Below are 18,844 nucleotides of genomic sequence, written 5' to 3'. Positions count from 1 at the left end.
CAGCAGACAACTCTGGATCAAATGGAGCATGGGTGGGAGGGAGGGGGCGGAAAACTCATTACCTACATTTGATCTGAAGGGGGATACTACAGTAAACATAAGATTGGATGGGAAGACTCAACTGAAAATATGCAAATATGCCTTCTATCCCTCAATCCAGTAAAGGAAGCTGAATTTTGAAAATCATGTAACAATTGCCCTCATCAGGAAGATGGTTACAACATCTTCAGGCACAGTGCTGCTTATCTATATCTCATAAATAAACTCTATTATCTCATTTTACAGGCTCAGAGAGGCCAAGTATCTGGCCCAAAATCACACAGCTTAGAAGGCAAAGCTAGGATTCCAGAACCCTGGAAACTGGGGAATACTCTTAACTAATATAACCCAGGAAGTTCATGTGCACAGTTAAGTATCATTTTGTATTTTGAATCACTAAGACACTGGCTTTTTATTCTGAATTTGAGTTGTCAGTTGAGAGGTGGAAAGGGGTGGCCTGGAAACTGTCACTTCCTCCCATGGTTTTGCAGTAACAAGGAGGACAACATTCTCTGAAGTGGTCACTTGCAAAACACAGGACCCACCTCCTGACGTAATGCCTACTCTCACCCCTAGGATCAGGAAGCCTGAGCCATGGCCAAGCACCACCCCAGGCTAGATGGACATGGCTCAGCCAAAGCCACAGGAAAGTTGTGCCAGGAGTTTCGCACATGCAGGAAAGGCGGCCACTGGCAGAGAGGAGCCTGCACAGTGGCTGCTGTTTAATGACCTAGATAACAGAGCTGATTGGGTGCTGACTTTGCTCATCTGAGGCAGAGGAACTGGGTCAGCCAAGATTAGACACCAAGAGATGCATTTGGCAAACACTGTCAGTTCCACTGAACAGATCTTGAAAGATTCAGTTAGCATCATCTGTCTATTAATTTAATGGACAATAAAAGCAGCAACTGGGAGAGAGAACAGAACAAGGGCATGGGCAGTATCTAGCAGGGCAAAGGACGTGCAGATTTTGAGAGGTCAGAGTGAAATACACTGGGGGAAAATACACATCCTAGCATCCTCTACTTTCCTGCTCGAAGCACTAATTACACTTTGTTGGAATCACTTATTGACTTCTCTGTCTCCTCCAACAGAATGGGAGTGCACGGGCCCTGTCTGACTTGCTGTATATTACATTTCTTGTGCTTAGCACGGTGCCAGACACATCAATAAATCAATTTTTAGACTCTTTAAATGCATGGAAAGCAAGTACCAAGGATGGAGGTTTTTGCAGATACTAAGGCTGGTGAATGGAAAGAAGTTACCATTTAACCCAAATATGGGACAGGACAGAGCAGGAGTTAATAAATTGTTAGGCCCACCATTTTCCTTTGCTCTTATATAAAGAAGACCTCCATGACACGAGCGACTTGGTTGGGTGGGGCCTGTTTCCTTTTCTGCATCTTCATCCTCTTCTGTATTCCCATAAGCCTTTGGGCCCTGACGATGTGGAACTTCTTTCCGCCCCTCATGCTTTCCATGCTCCTTCATGCCACAGGGCCTTTGTATGTGCTAGTCCCTTTGCCTAAACCATTCTTTCCCTCTCTTTGCCTAACCAACATCGGTTTATTTTTCTAGTTTCAGTTGTAGCATCAACACTACAGGGAAGTCTCTCTAGTAGTCAAATCCTCCTGTGAAGGACTGTATTCTTAGTACTTGTCCTGATAGTACTTTTATATTTGATGATGATTTGGTTAACATCTGTCTCCACTCCCAGGCTGTGAGGTCCATAAGGGCCTGTAATCTTGTGACTGTTTTGTTCACCACTATGTCCCCAGCACCTAGCAAAGTACCTGGTACAGGCATAACTCATTTTATTGAGCTTCACTTTATTACACTTTGCAGATACTGCGTTTTTCACAAACTGAAGGTTTGTGGCAACCCTGCATCAATCAAGTTTATCAGTGCCACTTTTCCAGCAGCTTTGCTAACTTTGTGTCTCTGTCACATTTTGGTAATTCTTGCACTATTTCAAGCTTTTTCATTATCATTATATTTATTATGGTGACCTGTGATCAGTGATTATAATTTGCTGAAAGCTCAGATGATGGCTAGCAATTTTTCACAGAAAGTATTTTTAAATTAAGGTATGTACATTTTTTTTAGACATAATACTATTGCACACTTAATTGACTACAGTATAAACATAACTTTTATATGCTTATATGTACCGGAAAACCAAAAAATTCACTTAACTAGCTTTATTGCAAAATTTGCTTTACTGCAGTTGTCTGGAACCAAACCCACAACAACTCCAAGGTACCTGTGTGGAGTAGACAGTCAGCCACCATCCTCGTTCCAAATGTAGGCTATGCTGGCTCACTGTTGGGAGGAGTCAGCAAAGTCAACAGGACCATCTAAAGTCTGAGGTCATCCCCACACCTAAAACCAAGGTGAACCCCAATGCCTGGATGACCTCAAAGGAGAAAGGCTACCCCAGCCCCTTTAGTAAAGGCCCTTATCCTAAGCCCTCCATTACCAAGACAAGCAGAGACCACCCCGACCTGAAGGCAGGGATGGAAAATCCTGCAGGTTGATGCTGGTGTCTAGTTAGTTCCCCTCACTTACCCAAATGGAAAGCTCATCAGCACATGAGGTAACCCAGCGGCAGGAAGGCTCCCCTCCTGGGAAACTGGGTCTAACTGCTGGCTGCAAACTTCAGAGAGTAATAAGGTTTTGGAAAGTGTTCAGAGAAGAACATCAGACAGATGCAGGCTAACAAGACAGGGTAGCCCAGGGCAAGAAAGAGTTAAAGGAAAGAGGTGACTTCACTTCCAGGAACAGCCCACAAGTCAAGGACTTAGCTCCCTGCAAAGATAAGGGGGTTTGCATGGAAGGTTCTAGATGACCATCTTACATAAACTCTATATGCCATGGGAGTTTAGATCACCAGAGGTATATAGAATAGATAAAAGAAACCTCTGGAGTCAGGGTCACTAGAGCTCTAGAAAAGGTGACTGAAAGTAACATGGCATATCCAGCCCACAAGGAGCAACACATGGATAAGAGCTGCTCTGCCCTTCCTGCAGCCAGAAGGAGGGGCGTAAATATATAAGTAAATAGGTCGGTAAAGTTTGTTCAGCAATAGGATGGATCCTATCAGTTACCAAACTATATTATTTTTTAGCAAGAGAATCCTTTTATCCAAAGAAAAGCTTTCTTGTAATTGTAATACATAAAATTTAAAAAGTGGAGATGCTCTGGTTGAAGATGGGAGAGACCCTTAAAGGTTCCCCCCATTCCCCTCACTGCACAGACAGGACACTGACATCCAGACCCCAGGGCCAGGGGGTACCCAGAGAGAATACCCTGACCCAGGACCCTCAAGCCACTTTGGGGCGGAGGCACAGAACCCTGCATGACCTTTGTTCCATCTAGCTTCAATCCTGAGTTTTCACTCTGAATGTATCTATGTTGAGTGTTACTTTGGCGAAAGACATTCAACTTTCCCTTTCACGGGCACTTGAATCTCTGGTTTTATTCATTGTCTTTCTCATAAAGCTGGTTTCCCATTTCCAGGAGTATGTAATAACTCCCCATATGACTGACAGATAATATGGCCAGAGACCATGCTTCTTATTTCTCCCTTTACTAGGCAGCCACCTTCCACATTTGTGTACTGACCTGACTATGAAGTGCAAAAGGGCCACAAAGTTGTTGTCAAAGCCAGTCACTTAAAAATAAGGCCTTGGGTTAGTTAGTTGGTATTCATAAGGTTGAAAAAGTCTCAACATAGTTGTATTCAAGGGACACAAGGCTACAGGTTCAGTCAACTCTCAAAATACAGAGGTTTATATCTAACCTCTATCCTTCCAAAAGCTTGGTGAGCACTTCCTGTGTGCCAGGTACCAGAACCTTCTGGTGTAAATTTCTTCCACTTTGTCTTTCTAGGAGATACTCCACTGCAAAAAAAAAATGTATGGCTAACTGCCTGATAAGTCTGGGTCTGAAAAGTATACTTGATCTACAGATAGAGGTTTCTAGACTGGAGAAGAAAAAGCAAAGGGACCAGTTTGCCTATCTACTACGTACGTGCCAGGTATGGTGCTACGCCTCTTATGCATCTCGTACTCCCTACAACCCCTAACCCCATTTTATCATGATAAAAAACCATGGCTCAAAGAAACCAGAAACTTGCCAAAAGACATCCAAGAAGCAAGTGGAAGACTGAGTTCAGAATCCACACTGGGGCTGCTGAGAGCAGCCCTTGGTGGACCCACGGGACGGCCGGTTCTAGCCTCTAATTCCATCTCCATCCAGGGCCTCCCTCTCCCTCTTCTGTCATTTGGACCCTAAAAAGGCCAGGGAACTCTCCTCTGCCTATCAAATCAAACCTCCACCCATTAAGCGGGTACCAGCTTAGTCTAATATCCCCCAAATGGGTAGACTCACATCATGTATGACCTCTAGAAATATTATAGAGGTCAACAGGAAACAGCATGGATCAGACCAGAGGGAATAGCATGGCAGAATCTCCAGTATAATTTATCCCCCCAGAGGAGACTACCAGCACACATCCATGCAAAGCCACCCGTAACAAGGCCCCCAAAGAAACCACCCCAGTTTCAGTTCATTTCTCAAAACACTGAATTTCTCAGAACACACGGTTCTGACATGCACTGCCACAAGTGGCTGACTCCAACCATAGTGTTACTGCCTAACTGGAGAAGAAATGGACAGGGTGAATCACTCACTTGGAGCCTGCCACTTTTTGGACAGAAGCATTTCAGCTGTCAAAACATCAAAGGCTGAGTCACAGAGGGCCATATGAGGGCTGCCTGGTACTTGCCTTCACACAGCTTAATCTTCTCCTCCACAAACAATAGTCCTTTTGCAAGAAGCTGGTTCTGCCGAAAGAGAACAAAGAACACAGGAGTTGGGCTACTTCACAGTGTGACAAATCCTATTCCACTTGAGCACAGAGTTCTAGGCACTTGTGTGCTAGTAAGGTCTCCAGGAGAAGTCAGTGAGGCATCCTTATAGCAGAAGAGCAAGACGAGAGCCAAACCCAACCACCACCACATGCTACGACCAGGAAGAGGCATGCTTCAAGCATAGCTGAATTCGATGGAAGCTCTGTGCTTGACACCCAGTGCCTTTCAAGCCCTTAATCTAAACTCTGGAAAGGGAACATTGAGGTAATGGGAAACTATGCAGAAATAATACATTTTTTAAAAAGATAAATTTAGGGTTCCTCACGCGAACATGCAAGAGACCATATGCAAAATCTTAAGCAGCAGTGAGTATGTGTCAGTCAGTGAGAGTGTGCCTAGGAAAGTTGTGGCATGAGTAAGATTAAGACCTTTTGGAATTACACCTAATAATTGTTGAGTGTTGTGCATACATCAGGAGGGTTTATATCCTTCACCTCATCTAACTCCAACTTTCCCAATAACCCAATCAGGTTGGTGCCATTACCCTTACTTTACTGGTGGTCAGCAAATAAACTTGCCCACAGGAAAAGGAGCTGGTCTTCTGGCTCCAGAAGCCATGTTCTTGCCACTCTGCTTTGCTGCCTTCCAGCAGGGCTGGCCACTTCCCACCCAGGCCACTTCCTTCCTCAAAAGGCTACAAGTCCTGCAAGACCCAGAGCAGCCTCTCCTCAAGTTATGGAAGCTAGGAGAGCAAGGATGGCTGGTGCCTCTCCACTCACCTCCCGTCACTAGATTACCAAAGGCCTATGCTTAAGGGGTGGAGGGCCCACAATGACACATATCCTCCAAAAAAAAACTTAATGTATTTCTTAGTATTCTCCTTTATAAAATCCTAAAGCCTTTTGCAATGATGATGAGAACATGCATAGCAGAGTGGAAAGAACCTGGACATCAGACAAGGGTTCAAGCCCCAGCTTGGCCACAGTCTAGCTGTGTGACCTTGCACTTAATTTCCTCAAGTCTTGACTTCATCTGTAAAATGACATCATACCAGCAATATCATGAAGTTCTGGTAAGGATTAATCATTATAAATACACACCCACATGGTATTTTGTCCTTAGTAATCAGTGATAATGGGTAGAGATTATAACAGTTGCTCTCTTATCTCTAGCCCAACTATCTTCACAAAAGTAGGGGGACATAAAGAGAATTAGTAATGAATGGGCCTACATCAAATATATTAAAGTATTTTATCAAAGGTACTATCATGTTTTTTTGACTAATATATATTAACCAATTTCATAGATACTATTAAAATGTACAAGATAACCTAATTTTAAAAGTAACTGGCCATCATTTAGTTTCAAGATGGAACCCCAAGTCAAAGTTAGAGTGACATCTTATAGGAATAGATGACTCTGTTCAAGGAAAAAAAGAAATCACTTCCTTTACAAAGAGTTATGCAATGGACAGGTAATTAAGGTGGAACTCTGACTGTGTTCTCTATCGTCTAAGCAAATGAATCCCAGCAGCTTCTGGGTCAGAAAGCAAGAAATCACCATAGCACCAAATTTGGACTATCAAAATCAAGTAATTTGTGACAGCTGAGCTGAACAGGAATGGGTGGTGAGGGTGTTTCCAGATGGCAGTCACACCACCTGAATGTCTGTGAGCAACTGGGGCCTGGAGTCTTTGCCCGGGTCCCTTCCACTGGTCCAGATAAGGGTCTCTCAACACCCCCGGCACTCGGTGCAAAGGCTCCTGACGCCATCATTCTCGGTCACCACCTCGAATGTAAGCTCTGCTGTCCCAGTCTTCTTCTAAAACAACTAATTTCTTCTGTAATTTCGTGTTTCTGAGGTGCACCTCCAAATGTATAGAGACTCCCTTAATGAGGCAGTTTTCATAATTTTGTTCCATCACTATAATTACCTACATTTTAAGCAAGTTTGGAGGATAGGGGGACAGAGCACTGAGAGAAATGAAGCCTAGTCCAGGTTATATCCTGAGTTAATCAAATAAATGAATTCAAACCCTGTCCCATATGTGTGAGGATTTTAGGTCCTTAGGGGTGAGGACCATTTCCAGTACCCCTGGCTCTGAAAACACTGCCCAAAACAGAGCAGATGCTAACAAATATTCATTGAGTATATATATTGCCTGTTTTTGGTGCTAAAAACCATTCTGTACTTTTAAGAAATCAAAGTAAGAGACAGAATATTTTTAAGAGGAGAGAAAGTGGTATACAGTCCCTAAATTTGTTACTATTTTCTTCATTTCATTAAAATTACTTTGTATCTTAAGGGATATACTTTAAAAGATGACTTAGGTTCTCCCTCCTTTCCGGTTCTCCCTCCATCCCAGAGATACAAGAGGAAAAAAAATTTTCTTCAAAGAAAAAGAATTTTTTGTGTATTGTGGAAAAATGGAAAAGAAAACATTCTTTTTAAAATTCTCATAATTCACAGCATGGAAATTCTAAAGTTTAGACTGAAAGAAGTGCACAAGAACTTGGGCTTAGAAGGGGCTTTAAGTATCCCCTAGTCATTCTCCCATCTCCCCACTATTTGTCCTGCAGTCAAAATCAATGGCTCACACAGCTTCAATGATATTCAGGTAGACCCATTATCCAGAAAGCTCAAGTACCTTTCAAAATGAAAATTCTTATACCCTTAGGCATTTGGAGATTTTGCTCTTATTTTACAGTTGAATAAACTAAGGACAGAAGTACAGTCTCCATCTTTTATTTGCCACATGCTAGTAGAGGAAGGATCTTTTGCACCAGCCTAGCCTACAGCCCTACTTTCTCTGGAGACTCGCCCACCATCTACTCAATGGGTCTGGGCCCCACAGTGCACACTCAAACCCCTTGACCACAGCCTGCATCTTTGGCTTAGATAACTGGCCCAGTTCCTGCCCTACCTCAGCTCTCAAAGTGAACCAATAATCTTCTCTCCCGGGAATCTGCAGTCACACAGGTGCCTGCTCACCGAAGGGTGCTGCATTCCTAAGGGCCTTGTGCTCTGAAGATCTTCACACTTGGAGCTTACTGCTCTGCAGTTGCCATTTTCCATTCTTAATATTTTTATCTTTGTAGTGTTTTATAAGTGCAGCCTGATGGGCAATGGAGCACACACTGGGGGCTTGGCCTGCCTCCATGCCTCCCCAGGAGGGTCCTCAGCACCTGCTCCCCACCCTCACGGGTCTCCCTGCTCTGCCACTGCTGTCACCCTAGTCCTGAGATGGTGACAGGGCCATGTTGGTGAGCACCCAGGCACCAGCATTGGGCACAAGCCCCACAGCACCTTGGGGAGAGGCCTGGTGGCAGCCCTCCCTACCTTAGGCTTGCAGAGCTGTGGCTCAAGGGGTAGTGACTCAGTGGAGGCCTCTCCACCACCCCTGACCAAGAGTATGAAGGTTATAATCTCTTGGGGTCACCTGTCCCCCACAGGTTGTGGCAACAGGCTTTTGGGAACAGGAGACTGGCTTCTCCACCCCAGTCAGGACAACATTTTCATTTTGCTCTGGGCCCTACCAGTTATGAAGCCTGCCATGTCTGCCAGTCACACCTAAGGACATGCCAACTGGACATGGGGCTTAAGGCCTGCTGAGACCTAAGAAAAAGAGAAATAAAGAAAAAAGAAAACCAGCCTTGATTCAGGCAGCTATCTTGCATTGTGGGTATTTCTAAATATCTGTTCTCCCCAGACCTGACCTGACCTGCCCTTATTCCCACCACTGACAAATTCCTGACTCTGGAAGGTGCTAAGTAACATTTGCTGCCAAGCTGTGCTGATGGAACCGTGTGGTGAGGGGGCTGGGAAGAACCTGACCAGTCTCTTGCCCCACAGCACCAATCCCACCACCTCCCCGCCCAAAGGCTTTAGGCCAAAAAATGGTTACCTTAAATAGCAGCCACCTAGGAAATGGTTTGGGACTTGGAATTGGGCCCATCATTACATAATGCACCCCCGCCCCACCAGTGAGCCTAGATATGAACATACAGCACTTCGATGAAGTGGCAGAGGAGCCTGTAAGTGAAAAACATATCCATTTTTTATATGGCATATCTATTTTTTCTAAGACATTGAAAAATGGGCTGCCAACAGAAAAATGAGATTCAGCTAGGAAAAATGCAAAAAACAAGGATGTCTGGGGAAATGTATCTAAACCCATCCAGCCTTCAGTGGGTAGGAAAGACTCAGTTCACCAGGGTAATCATGGAGGGCAGGCAGGATGAGGCAGGGAAGGACAGAGGACAGGGTGAGCTTATCAACAGTGTGCACCTCCTCTCAAGCAGGTACTGCCCCAACCCAGCCAGAGGGACCCAGGAAAACAGGGAACCAAAAAGACTAAGCGGTGGGGAGGATGACGCTAATCCCATCTTCCCAGAGGAAAGAGCTTTGCACACAGTAGGGATTCCGTAAATGCTAAGGCTGCTAGCCATGTCATTTTAATGCTTTAGCAGTGTTTGATATGCAGACGATGACAGGAGGAATGACAAGAGAATCATTTGTTGGTTTTTACTCTTTTCAGGTCCTATATTAAACCTTTCCATAAACCATCTCATTTCACCTTTGCCACAAACCTATGCTCTTTTACAGATGAAGAAATTGAGGTTCAGAGAAGCAACTAGCAAATGTGAGACAGAATTTGCATCCAGGTTGGTCTGAATTCAAAGCCTATATCCTTCCCAGAATATTCCCCTAGTTTACTTTAGCAATGATAGCAAAAAAAAATATGAATGCCTATCATCTGTGAATGCTGACTATGGACCAAACACTTTGAATATATAATCTTACCTAGTTACTACATCAAACTTTTGAAGTAGCTACCATAATTACAAATAGATGACTACTAAGAAAACTGAGGCTCAGAGAGGTTAAGTAACATGCCTGCAGCCACACAGCTAATAAAGTGTCCTAGCAAGGACTGGAATCCAGACCGACCTGGCATAAGGGCTGGTGATTTTAGCCACCATGCTCTCCTGCCCTGTCCATTGGAGAGATTTCTTATGTCCTTGCCCATAAGAGAAGGTAGATGAGATCCATTTCAGGCTCACAGAACTGAGGGCAACAGGCATGGCAATCTCAGGTCATGTAACTGGGTGACACAAATCTTCCATCCAGCTGGGTCACTTCTGCTGCCCAATTCTGCTACCAGCTCCCCAACTTCTGCTTTTCCAAAAGTACTTTTCTGGGGCCTTCCTCTCCACTAGCCACACTCAATGACCCCCAACATTTGGATTCTAGTTCCAAATGAGACATTCTTTCCTGCCCCAGAGGCAACCAGCAGCATGTCACTCTGCCTCCTGAGACCTTGTGCTGACGATTCCACGCCAGGCGTTCATTTCCAGTGATACCAGTGTCTACAAGGGTTCCTGTTGCTGGCACCAAACCAGTGATGGGAATCACAGACCACCTCCAGTTTCTTTCCCCTGTGACTTTGAAAGTACAACCTTCACCTCTGTGGACATTTACATTTCCTGTTAACCTGGATGACTTCCTGAACAAGCAACCTACAGTCTTATAAACAACACTCACCCCCAGACCCAGGGAGTTCCTAATAAACCAGCTCTGGTGGATGTGTGGGTGTGATGAGACCAGACAGAAATCCCCAGAGACTAAATATTAGAGACTTGGTACAAATGCTAATTCTTCTTCAGCACCAATTTCAGTGGTAATTAAAATGGTGAATTGGAGCTTTAAAAAAATTTATTTAATCACAAAGGATGCAGGAAAAACAGTACATGTCTGTTTTGCTGGACACTAAAAATAAATAACAAAAATCTCTGAAATTTCTCTTCTCTGGAATTTTTCAGGAGATGTCCTAAGGGCACTTTGACATTTAAAGTACAATCCAAAAGATTTTTCTTCTTTGGCCAGATGGCTTGGGTTTGACCTTTGCACTCTCTTTCACTAGCTGTATGATCTCGGACAACCTCCCTTCTCTGAGCTTTAGTGGCAGTATCTGCAAAGCGGTAAGAACAACATATTCCTCATCAGCCATCAGGAAGAATAAATGAGTTAATGAAGGTAAAATGCTTAGAGCAGTTCTCAGACTTGAGTATGCAGCAGAATCACGGAGGACCTGCTGCAACAGACTGCTGGGCCCCGACCCACACTTCCTGATTCAGTTAGTCTGACGTAAGGCCTAAGAATTTGCCTTTCCAACTTGTTCCCAGGTGATGCTGAAGATGCCAGTCCAGGGACCACACTTTGAGAACCACCAGTTTAGAACAACGCCTGGCACATCAATACTTGAACATGTAAGCTGTTGTTACTATTATCATTATTTGTGCCCTCCTTCTAGCTCTTAAATAGCCTCAGAAAAAACTGCCCTGTTGCCTTCCATGTCTAATAAATCTTTCAGCCCTTCCAACCCAGTCTGTACTTCTCACGGCCACTGAAGTGCTCAGTGTTTCCCCTTATTTGAACACCCTGTTTCCCGTGTCTGCCCCTGCCTTCCAATGCTCCTTGCCCCATTGGTGCCGTAAGCCTGGCTCCTGCCATTCCTTGCTTAGTCTGCAGGAAGTCACCCAATTTCATACCTAACGGGTTCCATAAAACACACATGTGTATGTAACAAGACACTTACATAAGGAGGAGTTCTGCTCCCAGAGAGGTAAGCAGGATTATAAAATCTCTAATTATACCCCATCTTCAGAGCTCATCTTCAGGTGATATATTTTCAGCCTTTTGTAACTATATGTTCCTTCTTTAACAGTTGCATGGGCAATGGCCTAAGTCCAGTGAGGCTCAGATTTGCCATTTTAGCATGCCTATTGATTTTTATCCTAATCTCAATTATATTAGACTTCTGGTTAGCAATTGTGAGACTCATTTTTTCCATTTATCTTCATAAAATTTGAGGAAAATACAATAAAATATTCAAATAATTGCTAAAATTCAAGTGATTTCCAAGGAAATTAAGTATGGCACATCTGCTGAAAGGAAGCCACCAGCTCAGGGACACCCAGAGCTCTTCTCGAAGTCCTCAAAGAGCACCCTCCTGCCCCCAATTCTCTCCCCTCACAGCAGCCAAGGAAAGCCTCTGGGTCACCCCAGTGTTCACAAACCCCATAATGCCTTTTTTCCAAGTACTGGCGAAACCCAAAATTCAACTTCCAACAACCCTTTGAGACATCATCCTCTCCCCTTTCCTGTCTTCTGCCAGGAGCTGAGTGCCACTTGTTCAAGGCCTCTTTGTATCCTCATCCTAATTTTACCTTCGAAGCAAAGTACATATGGACTGTCCCTTACTACCCTCTGTCCCCCTAATTATCTCTTTTCCCAGCTTAGGAATCCTGCTTGTTTTGAAAGCTTTCCCAGGCTGATCAAAGAGCTGAAACTTTTCTCTTATTCAGTTTGGGTTTGGAAATCACAAAAATTACTTCTCCTATTCTTTATCATCTCTCCACCCAGCTTTTACAAGTCTCATCTTTGTCCCTACAAAATGTTTATTCTGAACCTGTTTTGAAACCTTTACCATCCATTCAGGTCTTTGGTTAGCATTATGCAGTGTGTTACCTGTGTGGATGCATCTGTATCCCTGCACTGCCTTCGATTTCAAAGCCCACAGTGGCCAGCACACTTCCATGGGTCTCCTCCTTTGCTGCTCTGCCACAGGCCATTAGCCCTTAATGAATCTGCTCTGATAATGATGAGCTAAGGGGAAACTGGTCTTGGACCCACAGATATGAACAGTAGGTGGATTTATTTATATCAAACAGTACCAGGCCATCTGTGACCTTTCGGCAACTGTGGTGGCTAAATTTCTCCTTTTCCAGGTACTATCTTGTTCAGCATCAATGGCTATCTGTATCAAGTCTCTGTTATCAAGCACAAATTCAGTTCCACCAAAAGGAATTTAACTTTCTGAACTTGGGTAAAGGCTTTCAACAAACACAGCACAGCAAACAGATGCAGAAACACAGAACAGCCTACGTGCAGCCTCTCCATCCCCATGCCCTGAACTGATTCAGTGACAGAAAAATGCAGAGCAGTTCGTATCATCAGTTTCCAAACTTATAAGGAACCAATTATCCCTCAGAGCTGTCTCTAGGCTACAGAGTTCCTCTTGGTAACCACAATTTTTCTTCTGGGTGCAATTCAAAACAGAGAGAGGGAAAAGAAAATCAATACTGGAAATGTCGAAGACTTTTCTGGCCAGTGTCTTATGGAAATCTGTCTGTGCTTCTGTGCATCAAAAGGCCCGTCTTCTCTGTGTGCAGACATAAGATAAGCACTATTTTCCACCTGCTTTCCCCCTTCCTCCACCTCTGGTCATTTTCATTATTCTTAACTGAGGACATTCTTTATGTGAGTCTTTCTTTAAAGCTGCAAAATAAGAATGCTCAATTTCAAAAGCAGAGCCACAGAGATAGTTTTACAAGTAGGGACCTCTGGGCTGGGGGCTGGGTCCCAGGAGATGGATGTCATTGCTGAAAGCAGATGGCCGGGAGGTGCCCTGCGCCCAAGGAGCCCCGCACCCAAGGAGCCCATTTGTCACCTTCTCCAATAACCGCATACGGTGTTTGGGGTCTTATCTATCCACCCCTGAGTTCTGTTCCACCTTTCTTCCTCCTCCTTGCTAGAAAAATGTTCTTTCTGGAGCCTGTTGTGACTTCCCCTCTTAAAACTACATTTGTAAGTTGCATGTGAAGACTGGTCTCTTACAGCCTTCCCTCCTGGATTCCCCTCCTCCTCTGGAGATTTCTTCTTTGGGACCAGTCCAACACCACTTGGCCACAGCCACTGCTACCTAGAGTATGATACTTTGCATACTATTTTTCTTATATTAATACACTTTTAAAAAATGTAAATATGCTTAACAAGGGAAACTGTAGCAACATCATTTATCAAAAATAGAATTTAGCTCAAGGATTAACTCAATGCAAGCAAAATGGTTATGAAATCCTAATTAAAGTCCTCAGCTGAAGACACGGAGTCTGAGGCCTGCTCTCTTTTTCTTAAACAAGGGAGATTGGAGATTGACAGGTCTTGTAGAAATGTAAAAGACACTGTGTCACAAATCAAGACGCCTGACACAATCAGAAGCACTAAAGGAAAACAGGGAAGGGAAATGCTTTCTGTCACAAAGGCTAGTGTTATTTAATGCCATTGCATGGACCACCTAAAATCATTGTACCCATCTGTGGTGGACAACCCCTCCCTCCCACCCAAGAAAGTTTATTTAGCATCTATTATGACCCAGGTACTTTCTAGGGACTGGGGAACCAAACCCATTTTTAAAAAGGAAGTAGGGACTCTGTGCCCACATGAGATTTAAAACCTACATTTAAACAGTGTCTAGGATAGCCTTCTTTGCAGTCTAGCACCTTAAACAAAGGGAAAACCCAGATTCAAAACTATGAAAACCAGTTCCCAACCCACAGCCTTAGAGACTCAAAATTCACCAAGGACTTTCTCTGATCCCACTCTCAACAGAAATGACATGTGGTTATTAGTCGTCAAGTGCATTGCCTACTTGCTAAACAGCATCAACCACCACAGAAAACCTCAGGACTTCCCAGATAAACAAGGCCCCACCCAAGTGCCCTGCCCCGCCTGTTCAAGCAGTAGCCCTCAGTGCCAAAAGACCACTGACATTTAAAACCTGGTTGAAACCACACCAAACCCCATCTTTTTAAAATGTCAACAAGGGAGGCAGCCGGGCTGGCAGGTTTCTCTGGGACTGACTGAAAACCACTTCTCTGTAGTTAGATTTAAAAATCAGTCACTAGAGACAGCAGGGGAAGAGGGTGAGGACAAGACTGACCTTTGGAGTCAAGGGCAACTAAAATGATTCACATTTGTGACTAATTATCTCTTTCTTAATCTTTGTTTGTCTCTCCCTGGACAAGAACATCCTTTCAAGCAGCTCAGACATTTAATCTGATTGAATTCCAAGCTTCTGTTGGGTCTTGCTTTGTCCAGATTTAGAGTGGCCATTTTCTACTGTGTGTGTTAAATGACTGATATTTGTCATCCTTTTTGAAGTGCACATAAACGTTTACACTTCCTGATTTATAGAAAGAAAATGAAAGGATGCTTGTTGTTTTTAAAGCCTAAAAACTCTTAAAACTGTCTTAAAAGTATGCTTTCCTTACCTGCAATCAAGATGTTGGATCATTTTTATGCTACTTTCCCATTAAAAGGGATGAATCACACTGTGGAATTATAAATATGCATATATAGAAATTTAATGAACACATTATCTCTGTCTTACTCAATGCTAGTCACTGTTCCATGCACTTTACAGTTTATTTAGTTTTCACAATAACCCTGTAAGGTTAGATCCTATGACCCCTGTTTTTAAGGAACAGGAAACTAAAACAGACAGGTAAAGCAACTTGCTCAAGGTCACACAGCTAGTAAATGGTTATGTTGGGTGGTGAACCCAGATAGTCTGGCTCTAAGGGCCATGCTCTTGACCATTCCCCTCTGCTGCTCCCCAGCACCCACCACCAAACACTGTGTGCTGAGGGCTTTACACATGTTATTCCATGTAAACCATACAATGACTGATTTAAGGTAGGTCATATTTTTATTCCCATTTTACAGATGAGGAAACTAAGGCACAGGTGGTGAAGCAGCTAGTCCAAGACTCCTCAGCCCAGAAGTGAGAAGTGGGGACTCTGACTTCACTGAAGCATCACTCAGTTAGTCACTCACTGTCACACCACACCTACCCGCGCCCTCCCACCTTGTGCCTTTGGTTAGAGTCAGTAAGGCAGCTCAAGTCAGTGGATTAGAAACCATCCTTAGTTGAAACTGGAACTTTGAACTCATTAACCCATGATGATAATGTTTAAGATAAAGGGATGTTAGATCGTCTGATCCAATTTTGTCTTTAACACACCAGACCAAGAATCTTAGTGATGAAAAATAACTTGGCTAAAGGGACATATAACTACACCCAATTAGATGTCATAAACAGGGGTGGGAGGTAATGTCACAAGAGAAGCGATTCTCAAAGTATCACATGGCCAAAACTATCTCCTTAATAACACTAAGGCATTATTTGCCTTGCATTTTCCCTGAGTATACCTTGGAGTTTTCCACAGACTACACGACGAGCAATGTCACAACAGATTCAAAGGGAAACACACGTGAGGATCCAGCAACCTTCTCTGAAACCAGATAGCACAGAGATTTCCAAACGCATAAAACAATGCCACTCTTCTATTTTTTTTATTCTGAAAGTTATTTTGCATAAAAATGCTGTTTATGTTAACATGCCATAGGCTTATTATTTAAATGAATTAAATATTTTAAAGTTTCTCAGGTTTAATTTCTAATATGGTGAAGAGAGAGAGAACTCGGGTTTAAAGGGGTCCCGAGACCAGTAGCCCTGAGCACCACTGACCGTCTCTGTTGGAGCAGGGACCATGCTTGCCCTCACTCCTCTGCAGCCACTGCAGCCCACTGCCTGGCACATCGACGGGCTTGGTACACATAACTGGGTGTTTTAGGAATGCCCGGGTATACAGTGTCGGTCAGCCCTTCAGGTACACATACCCATAATGTACCATAATAACAGATGCTCAGACCCACACAGCTCACCTGGAAATAGTCTGTAATGAATGATCCAAGTTCACTCTTCAGCAGCCTCCTGGGGAGAGAGAAACACCGTCAAGCAGTTTTTGATGGCACAGCTCCTGGTGTCCAGTTCACAGGTGCATGGTGACGGAGGGCTCACCAATGGCAGAGGGACTGAGCCAGGCCTGAGAAGGGAGTGTCCTTGCCTAGGCCCTAGGAATACCCTCCTACCAAGGCCACTAGGAAATTGGAATGATGGAAATTCTAGTGGGGGGAGGGAGTCTTCTTTTCTTTTTAGTTCAAGCTACAAAGACAGCCATGTCCCAAGGGCTGCCACAGGAGACCCTAACCCTAATAGAACTAGTGGACACAGGCCAGGGCCCTTGCCTTCATGTGAAGAAGAAAAAAAAAAAAAGCTAAGAAAAAGAGCACAATTTTGTAACCTCCACATTGGTAGGCTTTGTAGCTTAAAACATGTACATTCTTCAATCAAGAGTTGTAACGTATGTGTGGGAAGAGGATAATTATTATCCACCCTATAACAGATAAAGAGATTGAGGCTCACACAGTTCAGAGGCAGAGTAAATTTGACCCTCTGCAAATTCAACATCTTTTCCCATAACCCTACCCTGTCTCTCCCCCAAATCCATCCGAGATGTTCAGCAGGGTGCCATGGTTTGGGTGGTCTTACTAATGGTAGTAAGTCCGTGGGGCTGAACAGTCCTTCAAACAGGGCTATAGCAGGGAGGACAGGGGGATTTCACTTATCCAGCAGCACCTGTTTATTGCACCAGCTTTTGTATGCCAGACATCATTCCAGCACCAGGCACAAAGCAGTGAGCGAGACAAACAAAGTCTCTGGTCAAGGAGCTTTTGTTCTTGAGGGAAGGGTATGAATAGATGGCATGTTAATAAACACACTCACAAGATAATTTCAGTCTTACATACTAAAAAAAATTTTTAAACAAGGGTATTAGTACCAGATCTTCTTTTCCCTGTGACAAATCATGGGGCTGTGCTTATTTCTCTTTCTTTAGTTTGGGCCAAACAAGGTGAGGAACGTCAAAACAAGAATAACTGACTTCCAGACCCAGTGGGTCCACTAGGGAGCGTGCTCTTCATGACTTCGAATGACTGCACTGCCTCATCCCGCCAGCTGCGGCTGTTAAGGAGCAAATGTACAAGCATCTGACAACACCTGCTGGCTATTAGCTCCCTGCCGATCCCCGCCAAAAACATTTCCACATGTTGCTGTAGGATAAACAAGAAGTTACAGCGAGGTATCATCATGAACACAGACACAATAGGATTGAGACCGAAGTAGAGACATCAGTGATATAAATTACTATATCAGAAAGATCCCTGGAAAGCTGCAAATACATGTTGAGCAAGGAAAATACCTTCCTTTCCCCACAACAGAAAACGTGTCTGTGGGAGAGAATGCATGTTGGGATCCAGTTTCACGGCAGGTTCCTGGAAGGCCATCCCATCAACACATCCCAGGGGTTCTCCCAGATGTGGGCGGGTCCTACAGGAGCAGTCATCAGTCAGCGGGCCAGCTGCAGGCAGGCCCTAACTGCACTGCAAAGTTGGAGATGTCCCTCAGACAGGAAACTGAAGCTACTGACAGCACAGAGGAGGCTCTGAAATAGCAGGAGGCAGGAGGCTGCTTCTGACTGCTGGGGAGAGTCTGTCCTCTCAACAAGATCTTCCTGGCCATTGGAAAGTCTCAAAACCATAGAAGAAGCCAAGCTTCAGCAAAAAGTGGAAAAACACAACATAATAATGGGCTGCTTCAACAGTTTCCCAAGCAAATCACAAGCTGCTCACAAAGCTGAAGGACCAACACAGTTCTTGAGACCAGATGCTATTGCAACTGTTGTTCTGAGGAACCCCTGCTGGGGAAGCACTGTGCTTATGAAGATGCTTCAGTTGAAATGGAAAGAGGTCAGCAGTAAGGGTAGGCCTCCAAGGTCAAGAACTATGGAAACTGTCCTGGAATGAGGTAGAGGAGGGATCTACGCAAGTGTAACCATCATTAACTGGAGATGGATGAATAAACAGGTGATTATTGCCCAGGGATATTTCACAGCAGCAATCCCAGGCATCATGACACTATCTAACTGAGGAATCCAGGAGGTATCTGCCCCAACTTACCAGGGAGGGCAGAAAGGCTGCAGCCTCCAGTGAGGAGGAGGCACAACACCTTTCTGTTAAAGCCAAGGCTGCACCAAGCCATGGCCAAGGCCAAAATTCTGCAGAGCATTCCAGGAACACACCTGGAGGTGGAAATCAGCTGACGAAGGAGCAGAGCTAACGCGTGACCCTGATGGAACTGCCAGGACAAAGACACAGTGAAAAGGACTCTGAAGTTAGAAGCAGTCATG

General features: G+C 44.2%; 1 protein-coding gene across 7 annotated transcripts in view; it reads right to left on the bottom strand.

Annotated features, from left to right (window-relative positions):
* The window catches only part of PRR5L (proline rich 5 like), a 93,491-nt gene that overhangs the window by 18,849 nt on the left and 55,798 nt on the right, over window positions 1-18,844 (bottom strand). For all 7 annotated transcript variants that reach the window (XM_017649108.3, XM_017649107.3, XM_017649106.3 and 4 more), the window contains exons 4-5: window positions 16,482-16,530; window positions 4,829-4,886 (exon numbers count right to left, since the gene is read on the bottom strand). In XM_017649108.3, the coding sequence (XP_017504597.1) occupies window positions 4,829-4,886; window positions 16,482-16,530 (107 nt within the window). The remainder of the gene's footprint in view (window positions 1-4,828; window positions 4,887-16,481; window positions 16,531-18,844) is intronic.

The sequence above is a fragment of the Manis javanica genome, chromosome 11, assembly GCF_040802235.1.
Source record: "Manis javanica isolate MJ-LG chromosome 11, MJ_LKY, whole genome shotgun sequence".
NCBI classification, from domain to species: domain Eukaryota; kingdom Metazoa; phylum Chordata; class Mammalia; order Pholidota; family Manidae; genus Manis; species Manis javanica.
This window is presented reverse-complemented; position numbering and strand designations above follow the sequence as displayed.